The sequence below is a fragment of the Sciurus carolinensis genome, chromosome 19, assembly GCF_902686445.1.
Source record: "Sciurus carolinensis chromosome 19, mSciCar1.2, whole genome shotgun sequence".
Classification (NCBI taxonomy): domain Eukaryota; kingdom Metazoa; phylum Chordata; class Mammalia; order Rodentia; family Sciuridae; genus Sciurus; species Sciurus carolinensis.
The window spans coordinates 12,112,990-12,127,692 of record NC_062231.1 but is presented as its reverse complement, the minus strand read 5'-3'; the positions used below and the strand labels follow the sequence as shown (position 1 = coordinate 12,127,692).

The following is a 14,703-nucleotide window of genomic DNA, read 5'->3' as shown; positions in this document are numbered from 1 at the left end:
GGGGCAGACCTCCCTTCGCCCCAGCCTCCCCAGGGCCAGCTCGCCTTCTGCAGAGGCCAGTCACAGGGCCCTGGCCCTTCCCCAGTCCACAACCCGGGCTTAGAGGACACCCCAAGGGGGCCTCCCGCTCCGGGGACTCGGTCATTCCCATCCCGGGAAAGTGGCTTGGCCTGAGCTGCGGCCGGGAGGCCCCCAGGCCACCCACCTCTCAGGGGGCCCGGGACGGCCCCGCCCCTCTTCTTCAGCTCCGCGAAGCAGCCGTCGCAGACCTTGGCCATGCGGTCCTTGAGGTACTTCAGCGGGTACTTGTTCCGCGAGCAGTTGCGGCACACGATCTGCAGGCCACGCGGGGAACAGGGGGCGGTGAGGACCGCGCAGCGCAGCCCTCCCGCGCCGCCTCCTCGGGGCCCTGGATTCCGACTGTGCCCCGTGTGGTGACCCTGCCTCTCAGACCGGGCTGTGCTGTTTCTGAGCAAGCGCCTCTCGGGGCTTCCGAGGAGTCTGTGTCCCCAGCCATGACCTACCCTTCCTCCTCCGGGGACCATGCCACCGTCTCCATTTAAGAACGTGGCGTGGGCTCTCGTGGAAACAAAAGGGAGGCTGGCAGAGGTGCGGAGGGCCGGGAGGCAGGAGGGCAGGGCGCTGAGGATGTGGCCGACCCACCCTGTTCCACGCACGCACGTGTGACAGCCGGGCCCACCACCCTGCATGACTATAAGGCACCCCAAATCAAAACGGGCCGGGCAGTGGAGCCAGCCTGGGCTCTGGAGCCACAGTTTGAGGACATGAGTAAAATGGGAATGAAGAATGCCTGGCAAGTCCCAATCAGTGCTGGCGAGGATGTGGGGGAGGAAGGGACACTGGGGCTGGGGCTCGGCGGTGGGGCACCTGCCTCTTGCACACGTGAGGCACTGGGTTTGAGCCTCGGCACCACATAAAAATAAAAGTAAATGAAATAAAGGTACTAATTTTTTTTTAAAGGCACACTCATACATTGCTGGTGGGACTGCAGGTTGGTGCAGCCACTCTGGAGAGCAGGATAGAGATTCCTCAAAAAACTTGGAAGGGAACCACCATTTGACCCAGCTATCCCACTCCTCGGTTTATACCCAAAGGACTTAAAATCAGCATACTGCAGTGACGCAGCCACATCAATGTTTACAGCAGCTCAAATCACAATAGCTAAACTATGGAACCAACCTAGATGCCCTTCAACAGATGAATGGGTAAAGAAAATGTGGTATACATATGCAATGGAATATTACTCAGCCATAAAGAAGCGTGGAATGATGGCATTTGCTGGTAAATGGATGGAGCTGGAGAATATCATGCTAAGTGAAATAAGCCAGTTCCAAAAAGCCAAAGGCTGAATGTTCTCTCTGCTATGTGGATGCTGATTGATAGTGGGGGGAGGGGAATAGAAATTCACTGGATTAGACAAAGGGGAATGAAGGGGGAGGGGGATAGAAACAGGAAAGTCAGTGAAAGGGACGTCACTCTCCTCTGTTCATGTATGAACACACGACCAGTGTAACTCCACATCATGTACAAACACAAGACTGGGATCCTCATTAGAATAAGTTACACTCCACCTAAGCATAATCTGTCAGAATACACACTGCTGTCACGTACATCTTTACAAAACAAAAACTAAAAATAACACTAAAAAAAAATACTACCCCCTCTCAGGGACAGGTGTATGGGCCTTGCTCTGGGTCCCTGAAGCGCAGCTGCTGCGCAGGGACGCGCCCTGCTCCACCCTGTCCCAGGCGCACCCGGACAGGCGACTCACCTTGCCGCACGCGTGGCAGTGGTGGCGCCTCAGGGTGAGGGAGAAGTCGCAACCGCAGTTCATGCACATCATGACGTGTGTGACCGGCACCAGGGTGGGGGGTCTCTCCCCCAGGCTGACGCCCAGCCTCTCCCGAATCTGCAGCGACACAGGGGCCAGCAGTGGGGTCAGGAGGCGCCCGGCCCCTTCCTCCTCTCCCAGGGTGCGGGGCGCGCGGGGGATTCGGATCCGCGCTCCTGACTGGCTCAGCCTGGGCCGGAAAGGCTGGACCCTGAGGCGCAAGTCGGGGTGCCGGGCTCCGGGGCGCACGGAGGCGCGGGACTGCGCTCAGAGCATGGCGGAGTGCGTGGAGAGCCAGGGTCCCCAGGACGCGGGGAGCGCCCCCCTGGTGTGAGCAGCCCCCCTGAGGCCTGCGGGGGAGTCCAGGCTCGGAGGCTGGCCGCCCACTCACCTCCACGCTGTGGTGGAACGCGGCCAGCGCCTGCGCCTTGTAGTCCTCGGGGAGGGCTCTGCTCAGACAGCTGTACCACTCGTCCCTCTCGGCGCAGGAGCTGTGGGCACCGGCGGGGGTGAGCAGGGGCACGCGGCAGCCACTCCGCCTCCCGGCCCTGCTCCCTGGGGACCCATCCACGCTTGGTCGCCCCTGCCGCTGCCCCCGAACCCGAACCTCTCTCTCCACTGCCAAAGCAGCTGCCGCCTGCCAATCGATGTTCGTTTATTTATTTATTTTTTAGATACAGGGGACTGAACCCAGGGGCTCTTTACCACCGAACTACAAACTCCGTCCTTTTATGCTTTTACTTTGAGACGGGGTCTCGCTCAGTTGCTGAGGCTGGCCTCTAACTTGGGATCCTCCTGCCTCAGCCTCCCCAGGTTTAAATCCCAGCTCCTTGCCGGGCCTGTTATCTCAGCGGCTTGGGCGGCTGAGGCAAGAGAATCTCAAGTTCCAGGCCAGCCTCAGCAACCTAGCGAGATCCTGTCTCAAAAAATAAAAAGGGCTGGGGATGCGGCTCAGTGGTTAAGCACCCCGGGTTCAAGCCCTGGTATGTATGAATGAATGAACGAATGAATAAGTAAATAAAGCCCAGCTCCCTGCTTGTTAGCAGGATGACCACGGCGGCATTAGGTGCCCTCTGGCTCTGCTTCTGCAACTCCAATGTCCCTCCAGCTCCCAGGGCTGTTCGGAGGGTGGAAGGAGAGGTGGGGTGTGGAACCTCTCTGTCCACGACAAAACACCGCCCCAACGCAAGGGGCCCCAGGAAAGCCCAGAGGGTCCCACGGCTTAGGAGGGAACGGAAGGCCATGGGTGGGCGGGAGCTGGCAATGGTGAACACCCCAGTTTCCATCTTCCTCCTGACTCCATGGCTCCCTGGACCGCCATTCATCTGACAGACTTTGCAAGTGCCCCCTCTGCCGGGCACAGACACCCCTAGGCTATGGTACCCGCGAGCAGCAGCAGGGTGGCATTCCCACCGTGCCCACGAGGTGGCGCAGTCGTCCTGCACGGGAGCGCACAGCCCGCTCCGAAAGCCGGAGCCCAGCCGGCAGAAGGGAAGGAGCCAGGGTGCTTGGAATGGGCATGGCGGGGAATGGGCATGGCGGGCAGCGGGCTTCCAGGGCGCTAAGGGGAAACACACGATCCCACTGCCCCTGCGCCCCCACAGCTCCAGTGTGAAGAGTCTGGGCTGGCAGGGGGCGCAGTGCCCCTCCCGGGGGGATGGGCATCCCCACCCGAAGGCCCAGTATGACCTGTCAGCACCCTCGGTGGAGGCTGGGCACACAGGGCACCCCCTGGACCTCCTCATGCCCTGACTGGATCAGGAGCAGAGGCCACGGATCCCCATCCCCCACGCCTTGCCCTCCCTCCCCAGATGGGACAGCCGCCCCTTTCAATCTCCGAGGCTTCTGCCACCCCCTCCAGATCTGCACTGCTGCCACCCTGGGACACACGCTGGCAGGAGGGGAGCCGCCCCAGCTGCAGAGCCCGTCCCGTCCCCACCGGGGACATCGGTGGCTGAGGGGCTGCTCCCAGCAGGAGCCACCTCCCTGGCTCCTCACCTTGTCCCAGAAGGGGAGAGTTGGGCACAGATGCCCTTTCATTAAGGCCATGGCCCAACGCTGGCCACCGGGGCTCCCTGGCAGAAAGCGCAGACGGGCAGACCTTCCTGGCTTCCCGCCTCCCTCCCTCTCTCCGTCCCTTTTTAGGTGCTGGGGATCAAACCCAGGGTCTCCGGGACACCTGCTGCTGCCATCTGAATATTTAGCCCACCCCCATGCACACGCGGAAACCCTCTCCCCCAGGAGACAGGAAATGATGCAGCCGGGAGCGGGGAGCCCACAGGGACAGTGGCCCCAGTGCCCCCTGGCCCTTCCACTGTATCAAACTCTAGTGAGAAGCAGCGATCTACGAGCAAGGGGCCCCACGGGACCCCAAAGCCCCAGCGCCTGGACACTCTAGCCTCTAGACCGGGAAACCGATTTCTGTTCATAGGATGACAGGAGGATGGTAGTTTTGCTAAGGCAGCCTGAGGACTCGGGGGCCAGGACACAGGCACGGACAGGAGGAACCCCTGCTCTCCGCTCTCCCTGGCCTCCAGCGCTAAGCGGGGACACACTGACTCACCTGGACTTTGGTGGGGACCCACCCATCCACCGGGGGTTTTGAAAGCCTGAGAGGCGGCCTTTCCCCGCAAGGTTCTGTATTTCATGACTACGCACAATTTCCTGGGCACCCAAGCCTGCGTCTTTTTTTTTTTTTTTTTTTTTTTTTTTGTAAGCTTCCTCCAGGGCCCGTGACCACAGCAAAGGCACTGAGATGACCAAAGGTCCTCGGATCCAAAAGGACGCCGGGCTAAAAACCATCACATTCGGCGCGCGCGACTCCAGGCCCTCCCCGGGGACGTCTGCCTGGGGCCCGTACCTGGCGGACAGCATCAGGCAGCAGTCGGGAGTCTCGATCCTCAGGGCGTAGGGCACCTTCTCCATCACCGGGCGGCTGACCTGGGGAACCGACAGCAGCCCCTTCAGGTGGGGCGGGAGGGGCAGGAACCCACCCGCTGCTTCCACGGGCCGGGGGGACAGAGGGGCCAGCGCTGCGCGGATGCGCTCTCTGCCCGGGGCCTCCTCTGCGGAGGCCAGAAGCTGGTGCAGAGGCAGAGGCCGTGGGAGGTGTCTGGCCGCTGGGAGCGTCGCCCTCACCCAGGGACCGTCCTGGGGACCAGCGTGCTGGGTGGTGGGGTCTCCCACCTCCTGCACCAGGCTCTCTGGACGCCTTTGGTTCAAAACGGAGCAAACCTACCGCTGAGCACGGAAGGGCGCCCCCCTCCCAACGCGGGTGCAGACGGCACCCCCACCACCTGTCCTTGGAAACCGCAGCCACCCGCCCCCGGCAGGCATTCCCGGACTCCAACCCCGGGGCCTCAGAATCGATTTCCCTGAACCTCCTGCTCCTGCGAAGCTACCACGTGTCCCCGTCCTCAGGCCAGGCTGCGCTGGCGAGGCCACACATGCGTGCCCACGTTCGCGGCAGCCTTATTACAACGGCCACCACGTGGAAACAACCAAGGGTCCCTTGAGGGGTGACTGAGTGACCAAGCCATGCTACACACGCAGAGAAGGCCACTGCGCAATGCACCCAGCGGAGAGTCTGCTGTAGAGACAAATTCGGTCAGCGTTCCCCCTGCAGGAGGCCCCAGAAGGGGGAGTTCACAGCCACAAAAGGAAAGGTGGATCTACTCGACCCAGCCATCCCGCTCCTCGTTTTATACCCAAAGGACTTAAAATCAGCACACTACAGTGACACAGACACATGTTTACAGCAGCTCCATTCACAGTAGCTAAGCTATGGAACCAACCGAGGTGCCCTTCAACAGATGAATGGATAAATAAACTGTGGTATATATACACAATGGAATATTACTCAGCCTTAAAGAAGAATGAAATGATGGCATTTGCCTTTAAATGGATGGAGCCGGAGAAAATGATGCTAAGTGAAATAAGCCAGTTCCAAATAACCACGGGCCGAATGTTCTCTCTGGTCTGCAGATGCTGACCCACAATAAGGGGGGGACAGAAGTTCACTGGATTAGACGGAGGGGAATGAAGGCGAGGGAGCGGGGAGGGAAAAAATAAGGGAGGTTCCCAGGGGCTGGGGGAAGGGGCCAGGGAGCCGGTGTTTAGTGGGGACAGACTTTGGGAAGATGAAAAAGTTCTGGAGGTGACAGCAGCCCACCAGCGTGACTGATGAACACCGCTGAGTTGGACAGTGGGAGGCGGTCACATGGTTAGTTACATGTATTTTACCACAATTTTAAAAAATGACCGAACGCCTGCTTCTCCCCTTCCTCCCTCCCTCCCTCCCTCCCAGCTTCTCCTGACACACGTCCTTCCTTGTGGGACGCCCCCTCCCTGCCCCACCTGACCAAAGATCAGGTGCTCTGGGTGCTTAGGACCCTCCCTCGGGGGTCCCTCTCCCCAGCACAAGCCGCAGCCCACAGTTAACCCTGATCCTGTGGCCGCCCTCTCCCGCTCCAGGAGTGGGGTGCTCTGACCTCCTCCCCTCGGCCGCCCCGCTACCCTGACCCCAGCAGCCTCTACCTTCATATTGGCCACTGCCAAGGAACTCTTCAGCCGGTACTTCCCGTCCTTCTGGGGATACGTGTACAGAAGCACGTCGCTCATCTGGGGAGAGAGAAACCCATCAGGCACATCCCGGTCCAGGAAGGATCCATGCTGGGCTTCCGTCCATGGAGGATCCCTGAGTTCTGGGTGCAGAGCCATGACACTCCCCAGGGACCCCGCAGGTGGCAAGACCATTCTGTGCTGATGCATGTGCCCCTTCCCACAGTCCCACTCCGTGTTAAGATGCTCAAGAGGGACAGGGCTTAATGGCGCAGGCCTGTGATCCCAGTGGCTTGAGGAGGCTGAGGCAGGAGGATCGCGAGTTGGAGGCCAGCCTCATCAACTCAGTGAGACCCCGTCTCTAAATAAAATACAAAAAAGGGCTGGGGGCATGGCTCAGTGGTGAAGCACCCCTGGGCTCAATCCCCAGGACACATAAAAAAAAGATGCTCAAGAGGCCTCAATGCCTAGGTCCTCCAAATGTCACGTTCTTCAAAGTTCACGGTGGCTTTATTCATCTCAACAGTCCAACGGTGGCAACCACCCAACGCCTATCAACAGGGTGTGGTATGTACATGCTATGGACACAGCAGAGCCATCGAAGGGAAGAGGCCACCGAGACGCGCAGACAAAACTCACAATCACACCGAGCCAGGACAGCCGGACACCAGAGGGCGCCTGGCCACCTTTGTAGGAAGGCCCCATACAGGGAAAAGCAGCGCTCGGTGACAGAGTCGGGCCAGAGGCTGCCTGGCTCCCTGGGGGTTGGGGGAGCTAGGGGTGGGGGGCGCTGCCTGTGAAGATGGAGCTCAACCCTATGCAAGGTGACCCTCGGGAGGGGAGGCCCCTGGGGTCGGCCCTGGTGGGGCCTGCTCACTGGCTGCACCCGGGGCTGTGCCTCCAGTGCATGCAGTAGGTGCCCAATGAACGTTTGCTGATGAGCAACCCTGGCGCTCCTGGCAGGCAGGCAGGGCGGACAGAAAGGGGCACCAGCCTCCGGGGCAGCGTGGCGCGTCTGGCTGAAAGGGCTGAACTTGGCAAGGGCAGCCCTGCGCTCCGGGTGGTGCGGGGGGCCGTGGACCCTGATCCCGCGTTACCGGACACACCCGTTGGTCACCTCCGGGCCTCGGCCTCCTCACATGCAGAGGAGGAACGCTTTGTATGGACGGGGATGCTCCCCGGGGCCAGCGGGGGCGAAGGGACAGCCTCGGGCACCTGGAGCCAGCGTGACCGCAGGGCCCTGAGGCTGACCTCACAGCACTGCCTCTGGAACCGAGCAGGACCTGAGGGTCACACGGCCCCTCCCCCGGGAGACGGTGCTTGCTGAGGAACAGAGCCAGGCCCTCCAGCCCACCGGCTCCTCCCGGCCACCAGCGCCCAGCCCTGGCGGGGCGGCAGACCGACCTGGACTGACCTGTGGACACGGGGCCGCTCCTCCTGGGGCCTCCCTGTCTCTAGACGGAGGTGAGTGGCCCCGGGGTGGTGACGCCCCTCTGTGAAGGGCCAGGGAGGGGACGCTTCAGGCTGTGCAGGCCCCGGGGTCTCTGCCGTCCGGTGCGGCTGCTTCAGCCTGTGGCTTTGGTGGACAGCAGCTGCACGTGACCACGGCGGATGTGTGTGGCCGCCTGCCGGGGACTCTCCTCCTGGGGCTGCGGGGCTGTGGCCTGGGATCTGAGCTCTCCCGCTTCCCTCTGATGGCCAGGGAGCGCCCACCGTGCCAGGAACCCCACCTCGGTCCCAGGTGGGCACTGTGGTCATCTCCGCACTCCCCAGAGGGAGGGCCTGGGGCCCGGAGAGGACAGACAACGCGCCCGAGGCCCCAAGGCGAGGAGGCGGCCGAGCCGGGGTGGGTCAGAAGGTGCGCCTGTCCGGTTTGCTCAGGAGCCGACTCCCGGTGGCCCTGGGCCCCAGCTGGGGACACGCAGCACACCCTGGCCCTTACCAGTCCAGTCTTCCCACCCATCCATGGGGAGACTGGCGTCTGCGGCCCAGCCGCTCAGGGACGGCGGCCCCTCTGCCGCCATGGCAACTGCCTTCGCGCCCCAGGCCTTCTGAGTGGGGACGGGGCTGCTCCTACCTGCCCGTGGCCCTGCGGGTCTCTTCTGAGCCTGCGTCTTACTGCCCCACTCTGGAGGGAGGAAGAGGGACCCTCCGGGAACCGGCAGGGCAGGGTCCCAGGACAAGGGGCCACCGGCGGAGGGAGTCACTACAACCCGCTCCGTGGATAGTCTTATGCTGAGACCGGCAGAGGCTGGAGAGGACCGAGCTGGCCAGGTCACCATGCCTCACCTGTGCCTGGCCTTCGAGGTCCCCATGAGAGGCACAGAGGCCAGTGGGGGATACAGGGTGACCACCCTGCTCTAGCCCGGCTGGAGACTCAGCCCCATTTTACGGATGGGGCACCAAGATTCAGAGGCGTGGCTGGGGCTGCCCCGGGGAACCTAGCACCATTCTCTGGGACTTCCCCGTATGGCACTGGGGAAGGGGTGCTGGGGGGACCCAGCCTGGACCCCGACTCTCTGCGGGCAGAGGGAGCTGGTGAGCTCCGGACCTCCAGGCAGAGGCAGGAGTCACAGGGACGGCGGGAGACGGTTCCAACAGCGACCAGGTAAGCCACTTCCCCGTACCAGGCCCAGAGTCCCCTGGCTGAATTCTCACCAGGACTTCCACTTTCCTGGGGGTCACCTGAGGCTCACGTGTGTCGGTGACACGCCTGAGGTCACCGAGTCCAGTAAGTGTTGGATCAGGAATTCTCCAGCTCAGTCCAGCTCATGACCCTGTGGATGCCCCTCAACCCAGGGACAGGGACTCCTCAACAAGGAGAGCATTTTTGACCCTTTAGATTTGTCTGACATGGAACAGGGTGGGGACGGCTTCCCCCAACGCACTCCAAGATCCCCCACAGGGCAGGGCGGGGTCCCGCACACAGCAGCTCTGACCCTGGCCTGCAGGGGGCGCCAAGGAGCTGCAGGATGAACAGGTGCCACCAGAGGCAAAGGTCCAAAACTACCTAAAGAAAGGGACTCGAGTTTCCATGCGGCTTCCAGAACCCAAATCTGAACAGAGCGCTTGTTTGACCCTCAAATCCTTTTCAAAGTCCCTACTGTAGTTTGTCCCTGACGGGTTCATGCGGTGGAGGCTTGGTCCTCCATGTGGCGATGTTGGGTGGTGGTGGGACCTTTCAGAGGTGGAGCCTAGCTGGGCACCGTGGCGCATGCCTGTAATCCCAACAACGTGGGAGGCTGAGGAAGGAGGATTGCATGTTTGAGGCCAGCTTCTGCCACTTAGGAAAACCCTGTCTTAAAATTAAAAAATTAAAAGGGCTGCGGTTGAGGCTCGGTGATAGAGCATTCCCTGGGTTCCATCTCTAGTACTAGGGAAGAAAATAAAAGAGGTGGAGTCTTACAGAAGGTGGCTAGGTCGTGGTGTGAGGCAGGGCCTGCTCCCAGAAGGAACTGATGTTGTTCTCTTGGGATCCAATTAGTTCCCACAAGAGTGACTGTTCTAAAAGACGGAGCCTGGCCCCTAACCATCCTCTGCCATGGTGCTCACCATATGGTAACCCAGCCAAGAGGGCCCTCCCCAGAGGCCGAATCAATGGGACCCCAATCTTGGACTTTCAACCTCTAAAACGGTGAGCCCAGTGAACCTCTGTTCTTTCTGAATCGCCTAGCTTCAGGCATTTTGTCACAGCAGTGGAAAACAGACCCAGGCCGACCCCCTTGGAAATTTAATCTCTTCTTATTCACCTGTAGCCATATCCCTCCCTCCACGGTGGCAGCACCAACCAGCCAGAGCGGGGGTTTAGTGGGAGGTGAGAGGCGGCTGTAGGAGGAAGGAGCGGGGGAGGGGCCTCTGGACCTGGTTCGGCCTGTGCGCCGTGTAGACGGGTATACAGACGCCATGCTCTCTGGCTGGGCTCAGGGTTTCTCTCTGAGTGCATCGGCTGTCCCTGGAATTCAGGGGCCTCTCGGCGGGCAGGGACCCTGTGGTGCGTGGCAGAGACCTGACTCACGAGCAGCAGGGCCTGTCTACACCACTGACTTCCCAAGGCCTCTGAGCACCCGTGGCTCTCCTGCCCCTGTGCTCTGCACGGGCTGTCCCCTTCTCCCTGACAGATTCCCGTCCTTCCCTGGGGCCCGACTCTAGGAAACCCACCGGACACCAAGCACAGTGCACAGCCCAACATTTACACAGGGGCAGCTGGTCCTTCATTGGCCGACCCCTCAGCCCTCTTCTTTGCTTCCCCCTGGGATTCCCCCCAAATCATTCTCCTAACTCTACATCCGCCACATCCACCTGTGCAACTTCCCCTGAGCCCCCGAGGGCGGAGGGCAGGGCCCAGGTGACGCATCTCCGTTTCTAGAACCCAGCACAGAGGAGGCGCTCGGCACGTGTCGGAAGCAGGCTTGGGGCCATGTCCTTAGAGCTCACCGCTCTACGCCACCCTAGCTCAGTGCTGGAGGCTATTGGGGGCAGCCATGATGGACAGGAACGGGGTATGCAGAGAGAAGTTCAGGAGCAGAGAGAAAAAAGATACCCAGCAGACAGAAGGTGTTACAATTTGGGTCTTAAATGTGCCCTGAAGGCTCCCGTGGGGAAGGCTTGGTCCCCAGCATGGTGCTATTGGGGGTATGGTGCTTTAAGAGGCGGGGCTTAGTGGGAGGCCTTTAGGTCCTTGGGGGTGGGGAGTGTTCTTGAGGGAAGCCTTCGGCTTCCTGGCTGAGCAATGAGTGGCGTTACTCTGCTGTGACCTGCTGCCTCTCCACAGGCCCTAAGCCACAGGGCCACTGGGCTGTGGAGTGGGGTTCCCAGAACCAAGCCAAAAGAAACCTTTCTTCTTTTCAAGTTGGTTATCGTGGATATTTGTTACAGTGATGGAAAGCTGACTAACAGAGGATGTATGGGTTCTTGGGGGTCCTAGGACCGGGGCAGAGAGCTGCCTGTCCCTCAATTGCCACCAAGGTTGACGATGTACCTACTCCACAGGCCTGGTCATCCCCCGATGGTCAAGACTGTCATCCTACATCACCCCAAAGGCTATATTACATTCAGACTCCGGCAGGGCAGAGAAAAGTGCTGGTATGGTCACAAGCACCGACTCCCTCTGGGCCTGTGCCGCCGACTGCTGGGAGTCCTGGTGAAGGCGGCGTCCCACCTGGGCCTTGGTTTGCTCATGCGTAATGAAAGGTGGCAGGCAGTTATTCCCGCCTTAAGAAGGCCCTGGCTGAGGACACGTTCCATTCAAAACCACTCAAATAATAATGAAGGCCACCGTGAAGATCTCTGTTTTCTAGAACGCTCAGCTCTAGAGATTCTGTCCAGCCTGAAGACCCTGCTCGGCTCTATCCCGCCTTGATCCTTTCCACTGGATATGGACACTGGACAATCTCACGGGACTTGAGGGTCCCGGGGTGGGTGTTGGGGGGAGGGCTGGGTACTTACCAGGAACAGGTGCCGGGGGTGTCTGTTCTTCCCCCTGATTTTCACCAGTGTCCCCTCCTTCAGAAACTCCTGTGGGGAGGGAGGCAGAGCTTGGTCACTGGCTGGAACCACTGCTGTCCCGGACAAGGGGCAGGTGAGGACTGAGTGAAGGCCTCCGGAGCACTGGAAAGCAGCCCCACGCGGAGGATCCCCAGCCCATGCAAGATGCTCCAGAGTGGCACAGGGGCCTCTCGGGAGCACCCATGCCATCGTCCCAAGCCCTGACACCCTTCCGGTGTCGGAGCCCTTTGCCACCAGGAGGGGATGTGCAGTAGCTCAGCTCTGGGAGAGCCCTGCTGACTGGAAGTTAAAATCCGCTGAGTCCCCTCTTTCCTTCCAATGCCTAATGACCACGTTTCTTAACTGTTTTTGAATTTTCGAGGTTACATGTTTTTATTTCCCAGTTGGAAGTTTACAAGTCAGTCAATTCCTCCCCCCACCTCTCTCTGGGTACTGAGGATTGAACCCGGGGTGCTTAACCCCTGAGCCACACTCCCCAGCCCTTTTTATATCTTATTCAGAGACACGGTCTCGTTGAGTCGCTGAGGGTCTCCCTCAGTTGTCGAGGCTGGCTTGGATCGCATGAGCCTCCTGCCTCAGCCTCCCGAGCCGCGGGGATGACAGGCGTGCACCACTGCGCCAGCAAGCATGCTCTTTTTGAGATGCTCTCTTAAGGTTTGCTCTTGAGGGATGGTTTTTCTGCTTCTCCAGACTGAAAATCCTTGGTGCCTCTTCTTGGAGGTGAAGAGAACCTCAGGGCCCCCTGAACCAACCAGCGCTGTTTCTTTAAGTGTCCTGGCAGCAGGCAGAGTGGACAAGCGAGCCGGCCCCACCCTCCGCAGTAAACAGCACCTGCAGCCAGGCCCTGTCTGGGGCCACCCAGCTCAACAATGGGACGTAGGGCCCGCCCGCCCCTGCCGGGCACTCACCCTTCCTGGCTGGAGGAGGTCTCCTTGGCCCCGGACGCTGTGGTCGATGTGGACCAGCTTCTGCAGGTTTTCCTGTGGGCGGGAGCGGGCGATGGGGAGATGGTCGGACCCTTGGAGGCGTCTTATCTCCCCTGCTTCCGTTCCAGTGCAGTGCAGCCCCAGGAGGCCGCGATCCAGCCTCTGGACACGGCAGCAGGGCCTGACCAGAGCCGGGGTCTGCGGGCTGCCCCAGGCAGGCGAGTCCCTCTGGGCTCTGGGCCCCGGGCCCCCCTCCTGCTGTATGCCACGGGGACCGTCCCTGTGCTGTCCCTGGGCCACAGCTCCTGTTCTCCCGAGGCTGGGCACCGTGTCTGCTGGCTGGTGGCCCAGGGTGGGGCCTTCAGGGACAGTCACCAAGAAAACGTCTGTAACATCTGGCAAGGAAATCGGGTCCAAGCTCCTTGACACCTCGTGGTTGGAAAAATAAACAACCTTGCTGGTCCCTCACTGGGTCATCCAAACCAAGCCAAGCGACACACCACCTACTCTGCACAGCACCCCACGGTCCCAGAAATGACAGGCGCCCGCCCCGTGGGCAGATGCACCTTGGACCTCATGCAAGGGCAAGCTCTAAAGACGCCTGAGGAGGGAAAACCCTGCCGGGAAGTCACCTTTACCGTCTCCAAGGTCTCAGGCACGAAGCCCCATGCAGGGAGAAAAAAATCCCAAGGGTCACTCCAGCCTCGCTTGTGAGGGCGGAGGCCGCGGGAGGCTGCTGCCTCCACCCTCGCAGGGGGAGGTCGCCAGACCACCGAACTGAGCTCTAAAGACTGGCGGGCTCCGCTGTGGGAACTGCCACGCCTCGGGCCCCACGCCCGACGAGGAGCGGGCTGGCACGACGGAGCGGAAGGAGCAGCGCAGCGAAGGCGGCGGTGCGTTCGCGGAGGTACACGGGGCTCCTGGGCCACTGAGACCCGCAGAGACGCGGACTCGCGGGCACCGCGCTCGCGGGCAGTTCTCTCCCAGGAGCCTCTGCCGGCTGCTGGCGGGGAAGACGGGGCCGGGAGAGAGCGCGGAGGGCACCCGTAGGTGGTGAGGGGGTGCGGGCTGCCCAGAACCCCAACCGCTCCCCAGACGCCCCGACCGCGTGTCCAAGGCTCTGGCCGCCGCGGAGGCCGGGAAACCCTCTACCCCAGGGCCAGGCGGACTCGGCCGACTCTGGAGAAACGAGAGCTGTCGGCTCCGAGGAGACCCCCGGGCCCAGACGGCTGCGGCTGGAGGCGGGCAGGGACCTGTCCAGGGCTGGCCGCTGGTTCCAGGCAGAGTCCGGCTCCACCCGCTGGGCAGCGACTGGAAGTCTCTCCCTGAGGAGTGGCCAGGGTGAGGACAGAGGTCCTCTGTGTGGCGCGGGCACTGCTGAAAATGGAGGACCGGGCAGGAGGAGGAGGGGACTCTGCGGCACTGCGGGTACCAGAGGTGACGGCCGCAGGAACGTGAAGGCCAAAGGCGGGGGACCTTGAAGGTGAGGATGGTCCCGTGAATCCCAGACCCAGTGCGATGACAGACTGGATGGACACGGTGGGCCCTGTCCCCCTGCCACCCCAGGAGACAGACAGTGTGACCTAAAGAAGGTGGACGCTACCAACCTCAGTCTCTGCAGAGCTCCTTTACATGATGCCTGGCATCCAAAGACCGTAGGGAAGGAGGGGAGAGAGAGAAGGGGGGAGGGGGAGGGGAGGAGGAGGAGAGGGAGGAGGGGGAGGGGAGGGGGAGGGGGAGGGGAGGGGGAGGGGGAGGAGAGGGGGAGGGGGGAGGGGAGGAGGGAGAGGAGAGGGGGAGGGGGAGGAGGGAGAAGAGAAGAGGAGAAGAAGAAAAAGGAGGAGGAGGGGGAGGAGGAGG

At 61.3% G+C, this 14,703-nt stretch overlaps 1 protein-coding gene across 2 annotated transcripts in view; it reads right to left on the bottom strand.

Annotated features, from left to right (window-relative positions):
• Positions 1–14,703, bottom strand: part of Fgd5 (FYVE, RhoGEF and PH domain containing 5) — a 105,579-nt gene that overhangs the window by 8,610 nt on the left and 82,266 nt on the right. For both annotated transcript variants that reach the window (XM_047534875.1, XM_047534876.1), the window contains exons 11-17: positions 12,826–12,897; positions 11,858–11,926; positions 6,389–6,472; positions 4,713–4,792; positions 2,244–2,343; positions 1,793–1,930; positions 206–335 (exon numbers count right to left, since the gene is read on the bottom strand). In XM_047534875.1, the coding sequence (XP_047390831.1) occupies positions 206–335; positions 1,793–1,930; positions 2,244–2,343; positions 4,713–4,792; positions 6,389–6,472; positions 11,858–11,926; positions 12,826–12,897 (673 nt within the window). The remainder of the gene's footprint in view (positions 1–205; positions 336–1,792; positions 1,931–2,243; positions 2,344–4,712; positions 4,793–6,388; positions 6,473–11,857; positions 11,927–12,825; positions 12,898–14,703) is intronic.